The following is a 25,356-nucleotide window of genomic DNA, read 5'->3' as shown; positions in this document are numbered from 1 at the left end:
ATGTCTGGGGTGATAGAATCGCTCCCAGATATTTAAAGAGAGATTATCTTGTCAGTATCGACTGTGCAAAGCAGACTACACACTCAGACACTAGTCCAATCGCTCCTTGTTATTAAGGACATTTCCCCCAACATGATCTGTACATACTATTCAACATTCAGATGAAATTTAAAAATTCTCAGTTCAAAACTTATCATCTACTGTCTGCATCCTATACATGTACGCAGGAAAGCACGGAGAAAGTGGTATTTTATAACGACGTTTTAATTCGGTCTTGTTAAGCGCGCACCTGTCAAAATGGTCGTTTTCCGTAGCGATCCCTGTGGAATTTGCTGTATTATCATCACGTACGGGGCGGTGTTGTACGCAGACTATGTCGTCGTGCGGCACCTTATAATACCTGCCATGTCCGACTCGTAAGTTCAGATTTTAGTGCCACTAAAACCCTTAAAATGACTTGACAATCCAAACTTTCTGTATTTCGGATAGGTAGTTTTCGGACAAAAATAATAATTAGGGGTTTAATTTCTCTTCAGGTTGGTTCCTACGGAACTTAAAATATTAATATTGGAGATTACGATATAATACCGAACAGTAAATTATTGATTATTAACATTTGTTGGAAAAGTGAGTCAAGTGCATAGGAACACCGCCTTAATGTGTTTCAATATTAACAATGAATGTTACTCAATTGATAGCACACTCATATAACTCAAGCACTTCTATCAGAATAGCAAATATCTCTCAACAGTTTTAATCTGTCAGTCCCAAACTTTCTTCCAAGATGGCTGTCCTTGTCTTGCCGTAAAACGTCCCGCACGCACGGAAAGTAGCAGACAACTGTTTTTGTATCTCACGACACAACACTTTTCCCAACATTATTTAATAAGCTTTTGGTGAAGTTGGAAAAATCACCTTGATGATAAACTTACATTTTCTCGATTAGTTTCTTCAAGAAGACTTCACAATATGCCATCTTTGGAAAGAATACAGCGTAAGCTGTCTTTAAACGAATACAGCGTAAGCTGTCTTCCTACGAATATGTACAGCATAAGCAACAAATACAACATAAACTGTCTTTAAAACGAATACAGCATAAGCTGTATTTTAAAATTACAGCATAAACTGTCTTAAAGTCGAATACAGCATAAGCTGTCTTTTGAGGTTGTCCTATAACACAACAAAATAAAACACAAAATAAGTAATCTGTTACTTATTATCTCTGTACAGGCAACACAAAATGCCACTTTATACACCTTTGCTGACACAGCATAAGTTGTCTTTATATATGCTGCCTGCAAAATATAGCATAAGCTATCTGTTACTTGAAGACTCCCTGTAAAGGCATAAAACCCTTTATAATAAAATGCCGCTTTAACGTCTTCACAAACAAAATGCCGTTTCTCAGTCTCATAACTCATCCAAAGTATCCTTATACGATAAACGGTAAAAATCCCAGTATATACACCTCGCGTCTCTCTCCATTATCCCCCACCTAAAAATACAATTTGCAAGTATTTTCTCAAGTTATGAATAACATTTTCACAGTTTCCACTCCTCCGTGGTGTGCCACCCATTCCGCTATCCCATAAATGGTGTTCGGGGCAGACCAACTATGTCCTCTTAGAGCAAAACACATTTCTTCCAAGAAATTCTAGGTTACACATTTTCAGAAAATCTGGAGGTCAAACACGCGTTCAAAGTTCACAGCGCATGGTTTTGAAGACCTTCTTGCCTCATTTTCTGTGGAAAATTCCATGAAACGTCATAGATATTTTTAACGACCAATAATAAATAGTATATTCTACATTGTATTGATCACGCGCTTGACGTCAGAGGTCATGGTTCAGAATCGGGTAAATAGTCAGCTGCTTTATGATGCAATAACTTAGTGGATATACTTTAATGATTCAATGTTTATAATTCAAGACAATATTCAATTGGCGTTTACGGACATAAATACAAATTAAACGTTGGTACATGTAAGAATCTTTTATGCTTAACAATGAGCATAAGCGTAAAAATAAATAACTTCTAAACAAGAATGATTTCTTGCTTATTTGATTAGACTCGGAGTTTCGCCACAGGATCATAAAATCAGACGATTCTCAACGCTATCGTTCATATTAAACTCGGCGGTAAGCCAGCCACTCGGAGGAACTCGGGGGGATTTTAGCGAGGGCAACAGTTTTACCCTCAGAGGAAACCCGCGATCATCGACTTTATCCCTCGGAGTGAGCAAGGAGAGTGGGTCTAACTCGTTGAGTGTACTGTAGGTACACTTGTTGGTCTTTTGGCAGGTATTGCTTAGCCATGTGTAAAAGCAACATGTACGCTTCTGTAGCGTTATCACCTTCCATTCCTCGACAATGAAAAATGACTATGTGACGGTCAAGTACAATAGGAAGATTAGAACGCAAAATCTCCAATTGAAAATGCCACCGATCTTCTGGTACGTTGTGATCGATACCAATCTCACCTACCGCAACAACTCTATCTAACGATACCATATGTTTCAGCCACCGTAGTTTGTGCGAGTCTTTATAATAGTCATTGTGGACCTTGCATGGCTTGGATGAAAATCTACAGCAACTGGCATTTCTTCGGGAAGATCGCTAATCTCCCGATTGGTTGGCCAAGTTTCCGGATCGCAATAGCAAGTACAACAGCCTTGAACTGTCACCTTCTCTAGATCTTCTACCGGCGTCAGCTCATATACTGTCTGTAAAGTGGCATAATGGGGAAGATCCATACGCTTCAACAGACGATCGAGATGAAAATGACTGTCAAAGGCCAAGGGGAAATCCTTTCTCTCTCTTTCATTCAGCGGCATACCTGCAGGTAGCGCGTAAAAGGTACCTTATGGAGCGTAGCTCAACTAGGAGGGTTATTGCTCTCCAATGAATTAACACCCCGACGTTATTTAGTGGCTCCAACTGGTGGAAACATCTGGGAGCATCGTAACCCACATATAGACAAAAAGCCAACATATGATCTTCCTGCACTGGTGTGATAGACGTATTGTCTGCTGGTGATAGTAACCGCTGAATCTGAACATACTCTAACAGTTCCCTCCATGACCTTGGCCTGCCCAGAGCCCATGTTCTTATCTGGCTCAGTGCCCGCTTCCTTAACATTAGTACCTCATCATCATCCACTGGTAAAGGTTCATCAAACACTCCTGGAACATGATATTTGAAAGCGTGAGCTTTAATGTATGAGTTAGATTCCACACACCATGGGACAAAGCATCTACGCTGTCTCTGGCTGGATTTAAATACCTGTACAGCTTGTTTCTGAGCTTCTCCAGATCGGATAGTTGAAAGACTTAACCTCAAGGGCCCATCTTTCGTGGTCGTCACTGACCGCTTAGCTTCATTTTCCAAGATTGGAGACCCTCGTCTTTTGTTTGACCTATGAGTGGAATCTGAATGTTCTTCTGGAGACCTTTTACTTCTGTATGTGTCATCTTTGTTGTGACCATATACTCTCCCATCGTCATCTCTGTAATAAAAACCACCACGATTGGTTTCTTCTCGGGAGTAAGAAACTCCCTTATTCTCTTCTTGGGAGTAAAAAACTCCCCTCTTGTCTTCTCGAGAGTAGGAAACTCCCTGCTCTTTATCCCGGGAGTATGAAACTCCCCTTTCTTCATATCTGAAGTAAGAAACTTCCCTTTTTTCGTCTCCGGAGTAAGAAACTCTTGAACTTTTTACCGGCCCTTTTCCTTTTTTTGGTTTTCATGACTTTTGCCTTTGTAGGCTCTATCAGCTGAGTGAACAACTCCTTTCGAGTCCTTTCTTTTAGATTGGTTCACGGGAATCTTGAAGACGCACATCAGTTACTGATGTTCCAGGATTATACGTCTGATCTTTCCTGGGTCTAGTAGAAGACAAGCGGTAAATGTGTTCCGATATCCAACTACGGGCTACAATTTGAAAGACGTTGAGCCAATCAGCTAGACTCTAGATATTGCTTGTCTTCATGAGCAACCCCAGCTGTCTCTAAAAGGAGTTCCAGCAACACTCCCTTATCTTCCTGTCTTACTAGATTAAGGTCCAATCTCTGTGCAAACTCTTTGGCCGGCCTGAACACTTTCCCTTCAGCAAGGTCTACCCGGATCCGGCGTATAAAGCTCCCATCCTCCATACCTGAAAGTAGAAAACAACACATTACTTTCGACAATAACAACACCTGTATTTGTCAATATTCAGAGCATCACTAGACGTGATGTTCACACATGATCCGTAGAACCACTCATGACGGAAATCACATTGGATCATGAACCTCCCTTTCCAAGGTTGTCTACAGATGCAGTAGAGGTCTGCGTCTTCAACAGAGATAGGTGATTGTAGCTGAGGATTCTCCTTGTATCTCTGTATCCAGACTGGGATGTTCCTATCTCTACAGGGCATCATTCTGCCATGGTTTGTGATGAACACAGCATTCCTCAGCTTTACCTGATACACATACGCCAATATTTTCTTCACAATGACTGCAGGGCCTTTCCATGGTGGGCTCAATTTAAAAACTTCCACAGTTGCCACACAGTCTAAGAAATATATTTATAGAAGGGGAGCAAAGATTTAGCCTTCACAAAATTGACAGCTATCTTAATTACCATTAATAAACACCTCGCAATGCCGCATATAACGTTTACTTAAACACACCGGAATGCGAGGAAAATTATGGAAATGAATGCGGTGGGTGTGTTATGCTTATATATCGTGAGTATAGTCAAAATTGGATTAAAAAATTCGTAGTAAGGAAAAATCATTTTGGTGTAGAATTTCCTCAACAAGAATTTATAAAATCAGTTATTTTTTATGCTTAATATCCTTCCTTTATCACATATATATTCTGTATTTTATTTCTTATTCTCATGTTACTGTTACTTCAATTATGTATACTACAAAATATTAATAGACAAACCATAAATTTAACTGTGTCATTTCTTTAAAATGGTTGCCAATTTTGCCACTCCACCCCATTTCAGGCCCGAATGTCACACGCTGTTACACCTTCCTACATGCCTGCATAAGTATGCACGTATAATGGTATAATTGCATACTTGCTCATTTGAGTAACTTCAAAAGTGAAAGTTAGAAAAATAAAATGCCTGAATGAAAATAAATAAAATGCAATAAACGTAGTCACTTCAAGTGGATTATGAAGGGGATAATATTAGATTACTTGGACAAGATCGGATTTCAAGGATAACATTTCTCGATTTAATGTGTACATACCGTATTATATCATGTATAGGACCCTAGCATAGATAGGACGCAGGCAAAAAATATGACGAGAAATCGGGTAAAAACCCTTAATATGATAGAAAGGACGCAGTGAAAAAATCAGAGCTGAAAATCGGAGACCACCATTTTTTTTTGATATTTTTTTTTATGTTTGTTAAAATGGAACAAAGGCTAATGAATATCATACTTAATAAATACTAAACTGATATTTGTTTCTTTGTTTATTGCAAAAATAAAATTACATTTTGAGCAAAGCGATGACAAATAAATAGCACACATAGTTACATATAGTAACACAATTAATAGCACACATAGAAATAGCAACAATAGCACAGTCAAGTCTCATTCCCTCACCCGGATGTCGCTTGCATCGAACCCTTCTAATTCGTCGTCCTCGGCGTCGCTGTCGAAGAATCTTTCAATTTCTTCTTCCGTCATTTCCGGTGTTTTATCACTATAGAAACTGCAGCATTCCTCTTCTTCTTCCTCTTCCATCTGTTGTTTGTCCGTTGGTTTAACATAGTCCTCCCAGAGAACGTCATCCTCAGTTCCATCGAGAGCATTGGATATGCAGCATTTTTTGAAGGCGTGTGTTATGATTTTGGTGTCGAGCTGTTCCCAGGCTTCCACAATCCATGAGCAGATCTGTTCTAATTCGGGTTTTCTTCTGTTCCCGGCCTTTGTGTACGTATGGCTGTCCCCGGCCATCCAATCGTTCCATTTGCGGCGCAAGGCGACCTTCATCGGTTTGTTGATGGATACATCTAGGGGCTGAAGTATTGAGGTTAATCCACCAGGGATAACAGCCAATGTCGTTTTCGTGTCCTTCATCCTTTCCTTCATTCCTGGTGTGGTTTGCGCTCTAAATGCGTTGAGAACCAACAACGAGCGATTGATGCCAGCACCAGGTCTTTTATCCCATACTGCCGATAACCAATTGTAGCACATGGCCTGGACCATCCACCCTTTTTCCTGGACACGAACGTGTATACGATCTGGCCATTTTACACCCTTGGGTAAGATCTTTCTCTTAAATACCACAAAAGGGGGGAGCTTGCCACCGTCGGCTGTACATGCCAACATTTTTGGCCAACTTCATTGCTTCTAAGTGAACATCAAGGGTTGATACTGCCATGCCACTATCTCGTCTTTCCTCGACATATTGTAGGATGGCCGTCTCAATACCGGGGTAGAACGCTGCCCTGCTTCGGTTTGCTTTCTTCGTTTTCGTCATGGTCATCAGTTCGGATTTCTGTTTTCGCCATTTACGAATGTTGACTTCATTTAGGGAGTACTGCCGACCAGCTGCTCGGTTGCCGTGTTCTTCAGCGTAGCTTATTACGGCTAGCTTTTCACGTACTGTGTAGGATGCACGTGCCTTTCCCATATTGGGAAGCAGGTGTTAAGGCACTAAAAAGTACCGTTAACGACAATTTGTATTCTTTCTGGGGTTTATCGTAATGATAACCTTTCAAGAATTTTTTGTTTAGTGGCACTTAAAAGTACCGCTTTGACAATTTGTATTCTTTGTGAGGGTTTATCGTAATGATAACCTTTCAAGAATTCTTGATAGTGGCACTTAAAAGTACCGCTTTGACAATTTGTATTCTTTGTGAGGGTTTATCGTAATGATAACCTTTCAAGAATTCTTGATAGTGGCACTTAAAAGTACCGCTTTTGACAATTTGTGTTCTTTCTGATAGATTATCTTAAACGATAACCTTTCGAGAATGAAATACTGGCTGTAAAAGCAGCACTCTTATATTGTATGAAATGTTCTCAAAATGTCAACACCTCCAGCCAAGTGTAAAAACACGCCCTTAGAACAAACAAACAGCTCTATTATCGCTACAGTTTGGTCTATCGGTATGTTTTTCTAATTAAAGGCGGCATGTGTTTTTCACACCTTAGCCGATTTAAAAACACTTGATAGTGACAATAATTTTACTTTGTCCCCTTTAAATGAAAACATTTTACAAAGTATAGCATAAAAATATGAAAAACGTTTAAATCAAGAACAATGTTAAACTGACATACGGGTATATGACTATTATCCCGATTTTCTTTTACCGATACAACTCATTCTATTACCTTCCGCTACTCATCGTGTTATGTGAGTAGCGTCCCTTTTATAATACAAAAGTAAACAAACAACGTTTTTCATTTAATTTTATTTCTCCCTTTAATTAAACAAAGATTAAACATTAAACATATTCATGAACATTTATGCATGTGTAAACTTTGCGTGATTTTACCTACATCAGTTGTTTTCTTCGGTGACACATGACAGATACTTACTATTACTGCGTTCTTCCCCGGTCCGATATTTTCGACCTGAAATGGACTTGGAAAAAAACAGATGCAATTCTAATAGCATAGAAAGGACGCAGGCACTTTTTAAGACGAGAATTGGAGGTAAAAAAGTGCGTCCTATGCATGATATAATACGGTATATCAAAACCGTATTTTCCATTTGCTCTGTTTATAATAAATATAGGTATTACTTTTGACTTTGGTGATGCATAAGGAACATCTTCTCAAATAGCCAATAAAAGCCTTGAACATGTTCCTCAAACAAATTTGTGTTTTAACCATTGCTGTGTAGTCCTGCTTTTTGTATGCTGCAAAAGGTTGATATATTTTTCTGCCAGGTAAAATTTAGTTCATTCATCCTATTAAAGACTCCAGTTATTTTGTCTATCTGTATAAACAATGTGATCAGATTTCAATCACTTACATTACGTATTGTGTAATCGAAATACAATCCATTTCATCATAGCCTTTATGCTAACTAGGGCCTAAAAAAGGACAACATTTGGTTCGGGTTACCTGATCCTACCTATGAAATGGGCACCAACCCTACCGTTTTTATAGTCTGTTGGTAAAAAAATATAAATAACTTTTTTTTTAAGACTGTTTTAATATGTAGTTTAAAACCTTTAAAGCTTTATTCAGAATATTACTTAAACACCATTCTAAAAAGATGACAATTATTAGGTTCTTATATTAAGCAACTTAAGCCTAATTAAACAATAAAAAAACAACAACTCCCTCTCATGTTTTGGAAAAGGATGTAACCCTAACTGAACCATTTTTTGGCCTAGGTATTTGTGGATATTAGCCAGTGCACTGACTGAGTCAAATGCCTGAAAAAGATAGCAAACAATCAATGTACACCTCCAAAATTGTCTACATATCTTTGAGGTTTAATATTCATGACACCAAAAATCTAAAGCGATCTTCAGTTATATCCATTAATATCATTAATGATGTTGCGATCATGAATGCCATCATTTATGTTTGATTAACATCACTTAAAAATTTTGAAAATTATAATTAAAAGTGTTATAAACCAGCGCATTGTTTGTCGTCGTTTTAGGTATTTTGCACTATAAATCATCGTATGAGCATTAATATAGGGTAAAGGGTTATGGGCAGGTGCAGCACCCTGTCCCTTTTTAGAAGCACCCATCTGCCCTCATAGAGACCAGCATGGGCACTCTGACTTGCCTTCAAGGAATGAAATGCTCAAGATAATCAAATCTTTCTTTTGTTTTAATTAAAACTTGGAATATGATTATGAATTCAAACTAACTTTACATATTTGGTTGTTGAAACCTAATATTACTTCAAATAAGCACTATATCTAACATTTTCTATGAAATTCATAACGCTTTACTTATTCACTGCCCAATTCAATGTGCCTTTATGTCCCTCAGCACCCTTTCCTTTTTCTGTAGCACCTAGTCCTTTTCAAAACCTCGCTAAAATCCTAATTAATAAAATAAATAGAATATCACATTCACCAACGCTTGTATTTATAAATTGTACAAATCTCTTATTGAATGGCCACTCTTGTATTATCCATTTATAAATTGTACAAATCGCTTATTGAATGGCCACTCTTGTAGTATCCACTATATTATCATCATTTGTCTATTCCAGGTTATGGGGCATGTTTAATGTGTTGGTGTTCAACCTGATCGTGTTTTTCCTCTCCGTGGCCCACATGCGGGCGGTCATGTCAGACCCTGGGATTGTACCACTTCCTTCCACAAACATTGACTTCTCAGACATACAAAATGGACAAAAGAAAACATTGGTAGGTGTTCATTTTATTCCAAGGTTGTTTGTTTTTCTGCGAAAAACGTCAAGGTATCCACCATATTGTGATATAGCCTTTGCATTATTGTTGTTGGCTGCATTCACAGTGTTATCCTCAGCCTGTCGCATTAGCACCCAAAACCTCTAACCTTGGCTATAACTGAAAGATGTTCAATTGAGATATTGTACAAATGTTGCCAGAAACAATTGCACATGTACAGCATCACCCATATTTTTTTACTCATACAGTTATACTGAATTTCAAAAAGATTAACAACACTTTACACATACATGTAACAATGTTTGTATCCTTAAGGAAAGCAATATTTAAGTTGTCAGTGTTGCTTTTATTTTCATATGTATGCTCCACATTGATGTGAATGTTATTGTTTTATACTTTCAGAGAAATGGCTGGTCGGTGTGTATGAAGTGTGAAAATTACCGTCCGCCACGCGCACATCACTGTCGAATCTGTCGGAGGTGTATACGTAGAATGGACCATCATTGTCCGTGGTAGGTTCTTTTCATAAAAATATTTCATCTGTCTTCCTCAAGGTAATGACATTTCCTTCCGTGTGGTTTTTATTACAAATGTGTAGTTACATATATTCAATATGCAGTAGTTTTGTTATACAGACTTGTATGGTATTTGGTACTCAGGAATTCGGATAGAGTGTTGAGTAGTATTCATATAGAAGTGTAGATGAGCTCAAACTTGAAACTTGGCTTTTATTTAAGTTTAAAATTGCTTAAAATATTTGTATGAAACTTGGTACACATGATGACTAAGAAAAAACATCTGTGTGGTAAAAACATACTCTGGCTAAAAAATATGTTGAGTTAAGCCCTGTATTTAACAGAAAAAACCCTGAAAAGTGCACCTAAACATTTTCTGTATTCTTACACGTTAACTGGTGTGCTCTTACCAAAATGTAAATTCTCTTTGCCCATTTTTTTTTTATGTCTAAATGTTTTAGTTTTTACAATGGATTTCTAATCCAGTCTGTCAGATGGTTTCATTAAGAGAAATCTATAAATTGTTATCAAACTATGTTCAGAAATGACAAACAGATTTCATAATATGATTATCCCGTCATTGATATTGATTTTCTTCAATATGGTATTTTGATATTGGTTTTCTTAAATACATGTATGGTATTTTTGTTATTCTTTGAACACAGAAAAACCTCACTCTTGGTGGTGTTCTCAATAAGAACCTGCTGCAGGTCAAAATGGATGATTAAAATGGAAATTGGGCTGGCCCAAATTTTAAAAAATGTGTCAATTTTATGTATAATAAGAAGTAGCTGGTTGGTTACTGTACTAGATATGATTGAACTGAAACATTGAGAACCCTACTTGTTTTATATGGGGTGATTTTTCTTTATGCCAAAAATCTGAGCAACCAATTGGTAAGAATTTATTGATCACGCCATATCAAATGTGACAATGTATGTGTTGTTTTTATCTCTGCAGGATCAACAACTGTGTAGGGGAGTTTAATCAGAAATATTTCATGCAGTTTCTTTTTTATGTGGGTGAGTAATTAATTTTTTTATGCTATGATTATATTTTTAGTTAATCTTTGATTTGTCTACACTAGACTAGTAGTCAAAAGTTTAAAAATAAATCACTTTGCTTGGTCATCTTTAGTTCATGTAGTAGAAAGTAGTGTGGGGAAATACTCTTGACTTTTCATAAAAGTCTGATCCACACCAGGGGCACTTGCTCTTGACTTTTCATAATAGTCTGATCCACACCAGGGGCAATTACTCTTGGCTTTCATAATAGTCTGATCCACACCAGGGGCACTTACTCTTGGCTTTTCATAATAGTCTGATCCACACCAGGACACTTAATCTTGACTTTTCATAATAGTCTGATCCACACCAGGGACAATTACTCTTGGCTTTTCATAATAGTCTGATCCACACCAGGACACTTACTCTTGACTTTTCATAATAGTCTGATCCACACCAGGGACAATTACTCCTAGCTTTCATAATAGTCTGATCCACACCAGGGGCAATTACTCTTGGCTTTTCATAATAGTCTGATATACACTAGGGACATTTACTCTTGGCTTTCCTAATAGTCTGATCCACACCAGGGTCACTTACTCTTGACTTTTCATAAAAGTCTGATCCACACCAGGGGCACTTACTCTTGACTTTTCATAATAGTCTGATCCACACCAGGGGCACTTACTCTTGGCTTTCATAATAGTCTGATCCACACCAGGGGCACTTACTCTTGGCTTTTCATAATAGTCTGATCCACACCAGGACACTTAATCTTGACTTTTCATAATAGTCTGATCCACACCAGGGACAATTACTCTTGGCTTTTCATAATAGTCTGATCCACACCAGGACACTTACTCTTGACTTTTCATAATAGTCTGATCCACACCAGGGACAATTACTCTTAGCTTTTCATAATAGTCTGATCCACACCAGGGGCAATTACTCTTGGCTTTTCATAATAGTCTGATCCACACTAGGGACATTCACTCTTGGCTTTCCTAATAGTCTGATCCACACCAGGGTCACTTACTCTTGGCTTTTCATAATGGTCATATCCACATCAGGGGCACTTACTCTTGGCTTTTCTAATGGTCTTATCCACACCAGGGGCACTTACTCTTGGCTTTTCTAATGGTCTTATCCACACCAGGGGCACTTACTCTTGGCTTTTCTAATGGTCATATCCACACCAGGGGCACTTACTCTTGGCTTTTCTAATGGTCTTATCCACATCAGGGGCACTTACTCTTGGCTTTTCATAATGGTCATATCCACACCAGGGGCACTTACTCTTGGCTTTTCTAATGGTCTTATCCACACCAGGGGCACTTACTCTTGGCTTTTCTAATGGTCATATCCACACCAGGGGCACTTACTCTTGGCTTTTCTAATGGTCATATCCACATCAGGGGCACTTACTCTTGGCTTTTCTAATGGTCATATCCACACCAGGGGCACTTACTCTTGGCTTTTCTAATGGTCTTATCCACACCAGGGGCACTTACTCTTGGCTTTTCTAATGGTCATATCCACACCAGGGGCACTTACTCTTGGCTTTTCTAATGGTCTTATCCACACCAGGGGCACTTACTCTTGGCTTTTCATAATGGTCATATCCACACCAGGGGCACTTACTCTTGGCTTTTCTAATGGTCTTATCCACACCAAGGGCATCTTCTCTTGGCTTTTCATATAAGTCTGAGCAACATAACAGGGACATACTTTAGGCTTTTCACGAAGAACACAAGCACTGATTTCTGCCTAGCAAACTAAAGTCCAGCCTGAGTTATTCAGCGTAGTCACTGTTGAATTACAAGAAAAAGTGCATTTTAAATAAACAGTGTGCTCTCTCACAACATCTGACCGAAGTTGGAAAACTCTTTCTGGAAAAGTCACTTTTGCACTAAGAATGAATTAAACTATAGTAAGTCAGTAACTTGTGTTTGCTGAAAAATCTAAGTAAAAAACTAAGATGCATTAAGTAATGTAAATGAACGTTTTCCATGTAGGTTGTGCAGCAGTGCATGCGACGACATTGGTGATAGTATCCTGGGTTCTGGATCCCGGCGTCAGAGGGGAACACAAACACATCAAACTGTATGTGACATCATCAGAAATCTGTATTGCTATAATTTTAATACTTTAAAAAACAAATGCAAAGATATATTGGTATTGAAGAACATTACTATGCACATATTATAACATTTGATAAGATGGTATCTGTTTTTGCCATTTAAACATTTAACTATCAAGGAGTTTCTATAAATTATTGGAGGAAAAAACATTATAATAGAAGAAAGTAGACAGTGGAAATGGACAAAAATACCAAGATGAAAACTTCAAAAATTTGATCTCCAAAACTCTGTGCCTAATCTGAATTGGAACTTCACAGAAGTGATTATCAAGCCAACCAAGATTACCATGCTGACTGTATGTTTCACTCATATTTTTTTTTACAGAGAAAGGGCACTTTTTTGTAATATAGAGTACAATAAGACTCTTACGTGGGATTCACCCCCAAATCCCTTGAAGGATCTTGTATAATATCTGCCTGAATCAATAAGTAAAACCCAGTGTCAAGGCTGCATGCAAGGGAAGTCTCATCTCTCCTAACCTGTGATAACTGACTACTCTGGTTTAAGCTGTTAAGGCATTCCGTTATTTAAAGTTTCTTCTTTACGTCCCATTTTCAACGGTATTTAATATGTGTTGAGTTTTTTATTGACTACAAAAAGGGCAATTTATTGTGAGCTTTACAGAACTCAAGCTGGGTTAATGTCAGACTTGGTCAATAATTCCGGTTGGGATGTGATTTTTCACAGATTTAGAGGATTTAACCATAGCAATCCACAGAAGAAGACCTATGTCGCTTATTGTGTGATATAGAATCAGAGATAGGACATGTAAGCTACCATGATAAAAGGTGGATAGAAATATCTTTAAAAAGATGTTAACCTATAAATGCTCAAGTGTTGCCAGGCTTTAGCTCATTGTGATAAAACAGTCCATTTTTAGCTCACCTGAGCACAAAGTGCTCAGCAGAGCACAAAATGCTTAGTGTGAGCTATTGTGATAGGGTGATTGTCCGTTTTCGTCAGTGTGTCATTTGGATTCCATCATATGTCTTCTGTCGTCAACATTTTCCTTCAAACAACATCTCCTCCTTAACCACTGGGAACATTTAAACCAAATTTCACAGGAATGTTCCTTGAGTCAGATCCTCTTCATGCAAAACTCTGGTTGCTAAGGCAACTGAAAGGAAAATAATGAAAATCTTCTCAGATACCTCTGACCAGAATTGAAAATAATTTTACAGATTTGTTCCTTAGGTGGCCCTGTATAAAATTCCTTTACCCAATGTGGATTTGTAAAAAAACATGGCCGCCAACGGGCAGGGCTAGTTTTCACTACAGTACATGTCTATATATTGGAAACCTTATTCACAGAAATATTCGCTCTTTGACCCAATTATCAAAATTATTAATTATTTTACTTTTTTTATTTATATATTATCAATTAATTGTTTTTCAATCATTGAAGAAAAACTTAAAACTTCATGAACTTATTTGTTATAACAATGTGCTACTTTGTCAAATTTGAAAATTTAAGGAAAGAGTTACTTCCTCTTATATTAAAAGAAGTTAATTGATGTTGAGCACACTACAATATGTTGCCACATCAAAGTTGTTAATAAAATTCTCAATAATTTCTGGTCAAACTATATCAGGTGAGTGATATAGGGCCAGCTTGACCCTCTTTATTAAATTGAAAACATCTTAATGAATTCTTACTTAGGTTTTTAATTCCATTGTTTTTTCAAGGTTAAAAGAAGGGGTTCCTTGCTTGTCTACTTCCCTGCGCACTGGTATTCCATCCATTAACAATACTAATAAATGACAGTGTAAGGGGAAGGAACTCAATACTTGGGCCCTAACTTGCTACTCACTGCAGTAAATACCCTTCACTGTATTTGATGCAGTCCGTACGAAAGTTCGTCGGACCTCGGCTCCCGCCGGTAATAAATGGCGAGGTCCGGCAATCTCATGTATATTATAGGCCCGCGTGTCTGGCAATAATTTTTGAGGAAAATCAGTTGTTTAATAATTATGTGTCAAAAGTGTTTCTTGTTAATTTAATTAACAAACCTATGTTAACTTGGTCGAACGAACATAATCAGGGCTTTCAATGGAGCTGGGTTTTGACGCACAGAAATCATATATGACCCGAAATTGACAGTCATTAATTTGTACTATTCGTCAGTTTTGACCCAGGAGAATATCAATGCAAGACTCCGTATCAGTTGAAAGAAGCCGCAAGGCAAGCTTCAAACAATTAAATTAAAATCAATTAAATGCCAAAGTGACAAGTGATTATCGATCTGGAATCGGGCCAGTTACCAACTCAAACTCAATGACGTGATAACTCCGCCCATTATGCAAATTAACAAATATTTTCGGATTTTTCACTAAGTACGATGGTTTGGAAAACAACAATGCTAAAATATATTTTGTTTTCGTTTTTTATATCATGTCTTATTTGGTATTATAAAATATATTTGTATTAGTTCTTGATGTTTAACAGAAAAAATAAACATTTTTCGAAGCATATGGTCTAAAAAGCGCGGGAAACAGGTGCACGCTTACTTCCTGTCAATTTTAATGAAAGTGAAAGAAGAACTGCGTAAATCGTTGTCAGTATAGAGAATAGTTCTATACTGTAACAAAATAGTTTTATTGTTTTCATTTATAAAAAATAAAAACAGTGTTGCAAAATTGACAATAGGAACGTTGAATGTTTTTTTTACTTCCGGAAAAAATGAAATACTTGATAGTGAAACTGAAAGTACAAACTTGTGAAAAAAATGTTGTTGCAACTAAACAATCATTGGTGCATATAGGATTCTGACAAGGATGCATAGGGTTACATAACGAATAAAACATGCATAATTCCTGTTTCACTGAACATGCATTAAATAAATTATACGTTCATAGGAGTCAGAACATATTTTTCCAAGTTTTGACTCTTGGAATTTGTTTACCACCAAAGAGATTAAGAAGGAGATAAGACAACAAGTTATTCTATAAAGTTATATTGATCAATTTTCTTATTCCTAGATTTTTTTCTAGAATTGAAAGTGAATTAATACAGCTGATCTTGATAAAAGATGGAAATTGTATTTTTTTTTATTTAAGTTTCGGAAGCTAGTGAACGAAGTATAGATAATCATGTATCTTGCAATGCCATCTTATGACAGATAATAACTATTATTTATGAAGAATGACCAAGCATTTAGAAATAAAACGACCAATGACTCTTAAAGATCTGATTTTGACTATTGAAAATTGGACCCTGTTTTAGACCCTGTTGAAAGCCCTGACTTCCAATAAAATCATTCTCATTCATCAGAGGTTTGATAATGATAAATCTAACGGTATGGTACGCATAGCATCATCACTCTGGTTTACGAGAATGACTAAAATTTACATAAAAATTTTGGACCTGCAAAAACTGGTCCGGTCCTGCAATGTAGACTGTATTGCAGGACCTCGTGTCCTGCAATGTGATAATGACTTTCGTAGAGACTGTTTGATGTACAATTATGTGAATAAAGGGTGCCTGGTGACTTAATATTGTTTTGGTAACATTTGAAAGGGTATTCACAATTGATTACTATGTGTAAAATGACAGTCCAATATTGATGTTTGAAGTTTTTTTCAACTGGAATCAGTTGTGTAATTGCCAATTTTTCTATGTCTTCCTAGGCAAAATAAGGTTCTTTCCAGTATTTAATGGGGTCATCAGCAGAGCTATGTATATTCTGCAATATTCTTATACAATAAAACCCAGTTATAGTACTGTACTATAAATAATAAATTTATAATTTGATGTGATATTTTGTGTTCCAGGGTGCACTCAATCTGCCTCATCATAGAGAGCCTGCTGTTTGGGCTGTTTGTTATAGCCATAGGCTGTGATCAGGTACATAACATACATGATATATGGTTATGGATGAAACAGGATATCTGAGTATTTTGATGTTTTGACGCAATCAATATGGTCCAAATTCTGATCAAATCAACTCTTTGATATACTGAAGTCTTAACCTGTACATAACATACATGATATATGGTTATGGATGAAACAGGATATCTGAGTATTTTGATGTTTTGACGCAATCAATATGGTCCAAATTCTGATCAAATCAACTCTTTGATATACTGAAGTCTTAACCTGTATTCAGTACAAACTGTATGAATGTAAATAACAGATATATTTTTCTTTGTCACAAATTCCTGTACAGTAGTCATCCATTTTTGTCAGCATGCCTGATAAGCCCAGATACCAGAATGTCAGGATTTATCTCCAAATATTACTTTAATTTCTTATGCTTTAACTTCAAAGTCAGCAAGTTTTACTTATGCTTTTACTTTGGATGGAGCAAGTTTTACTTATGCTCTTACTTAATGGATAAAGCAAGTTTTACTTATGCCTTTACTTTGGATAAAGCAAGTTTTAATTATGCTCTTACTTTCAGATGAAGCCAGTTTTACTTATCATTTATGCTATTTCCAGATGTCAGCAATCTTCAGTGATGAGACTGGGGTTGAATATGTGAAAAAGGAAGGCCTCCATCGAAACAAGCCCAAAATGTTTCTGCTGAAGGAGGTTTTTGGGAACGGTATGAACATGTTGTTTTTGTTGTTTTATTGTTTTGTGCTCTATTTGAGTTATGGGGTTCTTTCATCAAGAATCAAAGGAGTCAGGGGTCGTTTCATAAAATAATTTAAGTCCTTACTTCAATTATTTTCTAAAAACCAACAATTTGCCTGTCTGGACAGTTTAGTCCTTACTTCAATTATTTTCTAAAAACCAACAATTTGCCTGTCTGGACAGATTTAGGCTATGCCAAACCAATTTCAGGGGTGTGTTCCAGGTTGGGGGCCCAGACCGATTTAAAACTTTTAGAAGCCCTGCTAGGTGCTGTTTTATGTAAAGGAGATGTTTTCAACAGTGCATTCATCAACTCATCTACTAAACCATTCTACTGATTCTTAATGAAACTGCATCCAGATATATCAATAAATCAATCTTGACACCTTGGTTTCTTCTTTGCCATAAGATTTTTGAAGTTACGAATTATATTCTAATGAAAGGAGCCCCGACGTTTTAGTTATGAATAAGTACCTTTAATAAATTGAACCCCAACATGTTTGAAGTCACGAATTAGATATTTTAATGAAATGAGCCTCGACATTTTTGAAGCTATGAAAAAGATTCTTAATGAAATAAACCCCAACAGTATTGAAGTTAAGTATGAGATCCTTTAATAAGATGAGTCACAACTTAGACTGAGTAGTAGTAGAGCAAAAAGTAGAATATTGCATGTTACTTAAATTGTTAAAGATGTTCACATGTAACTTGATTCACATTTTAACAATGATTGACATTACTGGTATTGTATATACATTGACATTGCTATTTTTTACCCGACCATTAGCGGATAATGTGTCAGTTTCAGGGTTAATGTTCTTTATCTATTTGTTCCGTAGACACTGTTAACGAATTGACCTTGCGGGGCAATTGTTATTACAGGCAACCCAATTGTTATTTGCTCTGATGGGTTTCACCAGAATAGGGCATCTCACCTTATTTGTAACAATCATAAATGATTAAAGCCTGAAACTAACTGAAAAGCTTCAGGTCAACTTGGTTATCTCTCTTGATGGACGAAGTCCACTTTCAATGATGAAGGTCGAATATCACGCCTGAGATGTATTTCATACAATCTAAGCCAATTGTTAGTTGGTCTTAAACAATGATGTATTCCAGGTCAACCAATAACATGGCTTTGTCCCCTGATGGACACCACAAGAAAACATACCTCACTTTCCATGATAGAGGTCTGAAGCATGCCCCCCGAGATGTAGTTCTCACAATCTAAGCCACATGTTAGATGATCTTTATTTAACAATGATGTATACCCAGTTGGATAGTTATGTCCCCGGATGGACACCACAACAAGATGAAACCTATGGTACTTTCCATGAGAGATGTCTGACATGATCCCCCAAAACATATTTTGTACAATGTAAGTCAGATGTTAGTTTATCTTTAACAATGATGTATTTCAGGTCACCCAATTACATGGTTATGTCCCCTGATGGACACTACCAGAAGACAAACCCCACTTTCCATGATAGATGTCTGACGTCACGCCCCGAGGGTTATATCACATACTGTGTGTCGGATATCTCATACTGCTCTTGAGACAGCTTTTTGTCACACATCAACAAACTGGGCAAGAGTTCTTGTACTCTAAATGCATTCAATGTCAGAAACTTATTTTCAGATATTGAACAATAGAGCTATATTTCTTAGACCCTTTACAAAAGTAGGCATGATGTCTTACACAACTGGCTTCGGACTAATTTGATCAAATGTTGTCTGCATGGCTGCTTCTATGAAAGTGGCTTTCATTTTAAAGCAGTCTTTCTTAGCTGAGTAATGGCACAAATATGTCAGCACACTAACATTAGGCTTAGAAGTTGCTCATATGTTTTCATGTAGGCTTTCTGTGAACAAAATACGCCACAACATTGTCTGAATACTTCTGAGATGTTTGTACATTTTTTGAGATTTTTGTTGATGGGTGATCGATGATGTGAAAGCTTACATGAAAGTTAATTCATCAGTGTGTTTTGTTGAAAAAGCTCATACTATTCGTATGTTTATTTTTTTTGTAATTAATAAAAAAAAAACATTAAAATTAATCACTAATAGCATTAATTTAGCTATTATAAATGAAAATGTTTATTCCATGGTGCATTTGGTATAATGTGAGGGCTGTTAGTAGCTGTATGTATTCACAAATCCTGAGCAGTTGCGAGTATTCAGATAGCCTTAGCAACTGCAAGTATTTAAAAAGTCTTGAGCAACTGTTTGCATTCAGAAAGCTTGTATTGTGTGTTTAAAAAAATCTTGAGCAACTGTGTGTATTCACAAGGTCTGAGCAACTGCATTGTAATAAGAAAGCCACCTCATACAAAATGTTTTAATATCTTATTCAAAGACCTTGGGTCTGTCTGTTATAATCTCTCAAATCCATAGGAAAATCACGGATGCATCAAGTTAAATTTTGTCATGTTCTCAATTTTGTTTTCATTTTTATTACTGGGTAAATTTCAGCTTACACAAACGAAGCAAAGTAACATAATTATTACACTGAAATAATTTCAACTAATGACTAAAATCTTTATTGAAGCAGGCCCAAGAACACTTATAACACATGAGGTAAATAACTAACAGTTTAAAAAAATATGAAATAGTGATATAACATTCCATATATTAGTGATGTTCCGATGATTGATTATAATCGAAAATCGATTGGTTGGACCTAAAATCGACGACAGTCGATTGTATTTGGTTATAATCGATCATCAAAAAAATGAAAAATAAGTAAGTGTTCAGATGTCATCTTTAATAAAAGCCACAAGGAGCACGAAAATTAATTATTCTTTATACAACAACACTTAGTAACTTCAATCATAGACATAACGTATTTGCATATAATAATTAGGAGTTTAATACTGTACATGAGTAAAACAACAATTCAGGCACTATCTAGTATTTATAAAACAATTTTACTTGAGTGGAACCGATTATCGATAGTACAATTGGAACCGATTACCAACACTACCATATATACTATGTGTAAATTAATATCAATATTTACATTAACAGAGTCCTTATAATTATATAAATAGATCAAGCTTGACGTTCCTGTGGTATAACACCAGTGTGTGTATACCATGGGATAAATTACGTCATATATGCTACGTCGGAAGGCAACATTTTGCATAAAATGAAGACTTTAATCAAAGATAACTTTTCTTTTACTACACCAAATTAAATAAAATAAAGGGCAGTCTATGCCACTTAAAGAGCTCCACCTTCGTTTTATTACCGAATTTTGATTAGGTGATTAGTTTCCTCAAACACTTCAACAAACTTGTTTAAAATATAATGTTTTGACAGTGCTCCGTCAGATGGCCACTTTCTTGAGTTGTTAAAATCATTAATTCCCCGCTTAAAGAAATGATCAAATATGACAGCCTGGTGCAATTTCAACAATTATAATTGAATAGCAAAATAATCCTTTTACAGGACTGGCTTAGTAATTGGTAGATTCGAAAAAGTGGTTCCTAACTTCCTATCTAGTATTGATATACCGGTATTGAAATATGTATTTTATATAATAGTTAAATGACATGAGGTAATTTCTTAATGATTAAGAATTGGCAGAGTGGGTGTGAAGGGAACAAGCCATTCTTAATCATAAAGATATACTAGTATCTTAAGGTCATCTCACTGACTTAGAATACAACTTCATCGGCTTACACATTGTAAACGCAAACTCTGATGCAAGGAGTTTGTATCAGATGAATGGCTGTTGGTGGACCTTTTAACACCTGGTAGAGTAAATTCTTAATGATTTAGCCTAGAAGTTAATGAAGGCCTATCTGCAATTTCATTGGCTGACTATGTAGGTTGCATTCTAAAAGCTGTAAACAGTTTTTCATATTGAATGAACATATCCCATCATTCATTGTTAATCTTCTGGCCCCAATTTCTCGAAACTTCTTAAGTCCCTTATATTAACAGGATTAAGCTAATCTCACTATTTTTGTTCTTCTATAAAATGTGTTATATTTACTTCTTCAAGAATTTTTAGAAATTATGTAGGAATAATCTGTACGATTATCAGAATAAACCATTTTTCATTTATCAAAATCCATTTTCAGTATGTATTTTGGATAATTGAAATAAGCGACTTAAGCCTGTTAAGCTTAAGAACTTTCGAGAAATTGGGGCCTGTTTGCCATAATGTTTTAAAACGTGGCTCAGAATTTATATATTTTGTTCATTCATGTAAATGTTTAATGTTATTATGTATATCTAAAGTCTATACTGTCGGGAATAATATCCTATGTTTTATGTGTTCTTAATGTAAATTATTGATGAAATGAGTTATTTGTTTATTGTTTTTGTTGCAATGTTTTATTCAGTCTTGAAGGATGTGTGTTGTACATATGATTATATTGTGGTTTAATTTAACTGAGGTCATTTCTTATGCATTGGCAATGGGTCCGTCCTACTGGAAGAATATGATAACCCTAACCTGACCAAACGGCTAACAACATAGGGTAAAATATCGAAATATGGGAAACAAGTCGCCAAAATGAAATAGTGAAGGGTTTTAAATAGCTGAAAAGTAAAGAACTAAGTAAATGATTCATAGATACAGATATAGATGGGGATTTATCTGGCACCCTCAAGCCCCTTCTGAGATTTAATTATATTATCTAAGTTATAATTACTAAAATAACCTTAAATGCATCTGCAATAGCTGTGATGAATGGACTTTATTACCAACATTTTTTTTATAAATTCTAAATTGATTTATTAAATGTACCAACATTTAGAAACGAACTTCAAATAGTAGCTGGCAGATTCACGTGTAATTTTTAGCCTAAAGTCATTCCATTTTTATATAGCTTTACTCACATTGTTTGGTAAAATAAAGCATTTTTTTGTTACGTTTGTATATATTTTTTAACTATAAAGGTCTTATTTGAACTTGTGACGATATTTTATCATTTTACAAGCATTTTGTTCATATTTTTGGACTAATGTTCATATAATGTACACAAAAAAACACACAAAATCTTAGGTCAAGATGAATCGATATACAATGTACCACATATGAGCCCTCCTTATACAAGCAATGACCTAAAGAATGATTTTGACCTGAAATATAATAATGCTATGAACTTCTAATATAATAAGTTAACCTATAGAAAATGAGGGAAAAAGGTTAAGCCCCACCTTAAGAAAGTCCACTTGGATTTTACGATTCATTTTACATGCAGATTTTCTTTGCCAAAAGCTGAGTAAAAATGTCACACTCCCTAAGGTCATAAAATTCTAGTCAGGAGTTCGATGACGGCCCTCCACTATCTTACCCAAGAATTGAAATTGGTTTTTGAGCACTCAAGAGCTTACAGCTTAGATGTACACCCTGGAGTACATGCCACATTGTGACTTTCCTCTGATTGTTGTACTAACGTTTGGTTCTGTTTTACAGATATAATTTATGTGTATGCATTGTTATGTCCTCAAACATATCCAGAAATGTTTGGGTTTATTTATATACATTTATGTTTTCATTTTAAACACATGAATAATAATGTATTTTCATTTTAAACACATGAATAATAATGTATTTTCATTTTAAACACATGAATAATAATGTATTTTCATTTTAAACACATGAATAATAATGATGATCCTTTATGTAAAAAGTCATGGTAATTTTAAGAAATTATTAAAAAAAAAAATTAATGAAATTTATTCAAACCTTTTAAAATTCTGAAAAGATACCTGCATTTTGAGTTCCACTATTCGAAGAATAAGGAGAGCTTTATTACACACCCTAGCATCTGTGTCATGTAGCATCTCATGTATTGCGTTGAAACTTAAGATGTGTGATTTAAAATATCCAACCTACTTCATTAATCAAGTTAGATAACTATATTATGCATGATAATGCAAATTATGGGCCTTTCTAATTAAACTTAGAGATTCTCGTTACGATTTTGTAACCATATTTATTTCAATGTCTCAGCAAATACATCATGTATTGCATTGAAACTACGGACATGTGTTCCCAACTATCTAAACGACTTGATCAATCAAGTTACATAACTCAGTCTTGCATAAATTAACAAGAGCTGTCACAGAAACAGGGTTCTCCACTATTCGCCTTCTTTTAAGTATAAGGATTGCAAAACTTTGGTGAAGCGTGCATCTATCACTGTAAAATTAGATTAAATGCAAAATCTAAACCAGTGAGAAATCGAATGTCCCTATAAAGAAGGCGAATAGTCGAGAGCCCTGTTTCTGTGACAGCTCTTGTTAATTTAACAGTACAATATTAAATTATTTTTTATTTCAAAAATCAATTAAAACATCTGGAATATTTTATGACTTATTTTTTTTAATGTAGTGTTTTTAGTATAAGTACTTTTCCGTATAACAGTAACTCATCACACTGATTTATGAATGTATTATATAAATTACATAACTAATTTTTACATACTTAAAATTTAAGTTAAACAAACTTTGTGATATGATTGTTTTCGTACTCTTGCTTGTATTTTATCAATAAACTTCAACAAATATGTCAACATCATGTTTCTTGCATATTATTCCACTGGCAAAGTCTTCGTTGTAGGCTCCACATCCCGTAGATTTATTGAAGGATCTTGATGAAACTTTGTATAAGGCCACATTTGGTTCAGGTAACTATACTATTTAATATGGATGGTATGTTATTTTATTTGCGCTTCATACTTGTTACACCTGTTCAAGTATATTGAAGACATTGTGGTCCCTTGATCTACTCATGAAGTGGACATACAAAACCAAGAGGGCTTACATTATCAGGTGAATTATATGAAGATGACATGTGGTCTCATGTTTTTCTCATGAAGCTGACATACAAAACCAAGTGGGCCTACACTAGTAGGTGAATTATATGGAGATTACATTGTGGTCCAACATTTTACTCATGAAGCTTTCTTAGCATGACACTGCCATACATAACCAAGAGGACTTACATTACTAGGTGAATTTCTAAGCATGACACTGACATTAAAAACTAAGAGGATTTATATTACTAGGTGAATTATATGCAGATGGCATGGTGGTCCAATGTTCTACTTATGACGCTGACATACAAAACCAAGAGGGCTTACAATACTAGGTGAATTATACGGATATGGCATTGTGGTCCCACGTTCTACTCATGAAGCTAACATACAAAACCAAGTGGGCATACATTACTATGTGAATCATATGGAGATGACATTGTGATATTTTGTTGAACTAATGAAACTGACATAAAACACCAAGAAAGCCTTCAATACTAGGTGGTTTCTATAGAAACTCAACTTTAGATCGAAGTTAAGGTAAAAAAAAGAAAAGAAAAAAGATGGTTACAATCTTTGATGTTTCTACAGATTTTATTTTTGATACTTAGACTAAAATTATTAAATGAAACGGGACCCTGTGTGGTTCACGATGAAAATCAGTAGGTGTAATGTTTGGTTCCTGCTTTCGTGTCTTAAACCATATTGAAATAGAATTCTGAATCTCTGGTAACAATGGATCACCCCATGAAGGTAAAAATACTTAGGGGTTATAGGGTTAATACATTTTTGTCTTGTTCATATTTGCTACATGTTGTCTTTGTCTTGGCAACATATGGTAGTTAACTGATTGAAACCTGGCAGACTCAAATCAGTGTCACACACCTAGGTCAAGGTCATTGGCATGTTACTATTAATGCAAGTTTGTGTTAAACTATTCTAAGTCGATATGATCTACACACATTGACGATTTTTTGACGA

The 25,356-nt window shown here is 35.7% G+C and overlaps 1 protein-coding gene across 2 annotated transcripts; it reads left to right on the top strand.

The window, feature by feature from the left end:
- Positions 1-288: 288 nt before the first annotated feature.
- Positions 289-24,132, top strand: LOC128234862 (palmitoyltransferase ZDHHC3-like). Of its 2 annotated transcripts, XR_008261057.1 has the most exons (9): positions 289-416; positions 9,201-9,357; positions 9,763-9,872; positions 10,836-10,897; positions 12,895-12,982; positions 16,792-16,864; positions 17,459-17,564; positions 19,018-23,654; positions 23,855-24,132. XR_008261057.1 is itself a non-coding variant. In XM_052949421.1 (8 exons), exons 1-8 carry the CDS (start codon positions 298-300, stop codon positions 19,092-19,094), a joined length of 792 nt encoding a protein of 263 aa, XP_052805381.1. In that variant the 5' UTR covers positions 289-297; the 3' UTR covers positions 19,095-24,132. The 2 variants fall into 2 exon arrangements, 1 of the variants encoding a protein (XP_052805381.1); XM_052949421.1 differs by having other exon boundaries at positions 19,018-24,132.
- Positions 24,133-25,356: the final 1,224 nt, after the last annotated feature.

Source organism: Mya arenaria, chromosome 5 (genome assembly GCF_026914265.1).
Source record: "Mya arenaria isolate MELC-2E11 chromosome 5, ASM2691426v1".
In the NCBI taxonomy this organism is placed as follows: Eukaryota; Metazoa; Mollusca; class Bivalvia; order Myida; family Myidae; genus Mya; species Mya arenaria.
The sequence above is the reverse complement of the archived record's forward strand: the minus strand, read 5'-3'. Positions and strand labels throughout refer to the sequence as shown.

Coding starts and splice junctions, on each gene's coding strand:
- LOC128234862 (XM_052949421.1), top strand. CDS start 298: ATGGTCGTTTTCCGTAGCGATCCCTGTGGAATTTGCTGTATTATCATC. Junction 9,358..9,762: donor ATGGACAAAAGAAAACATTG/GTAGGTGTTCAT, acceptor TTATACTTTCAG/AGAAATGGCTGGTCGGTGTG. Junction 12,983..16,791: donor GAACACAAACACATCAAACT/GTATGTGACATC, acceptor TTTGTGTTCCAG/GGTGCACTCAATCTGCCTCA.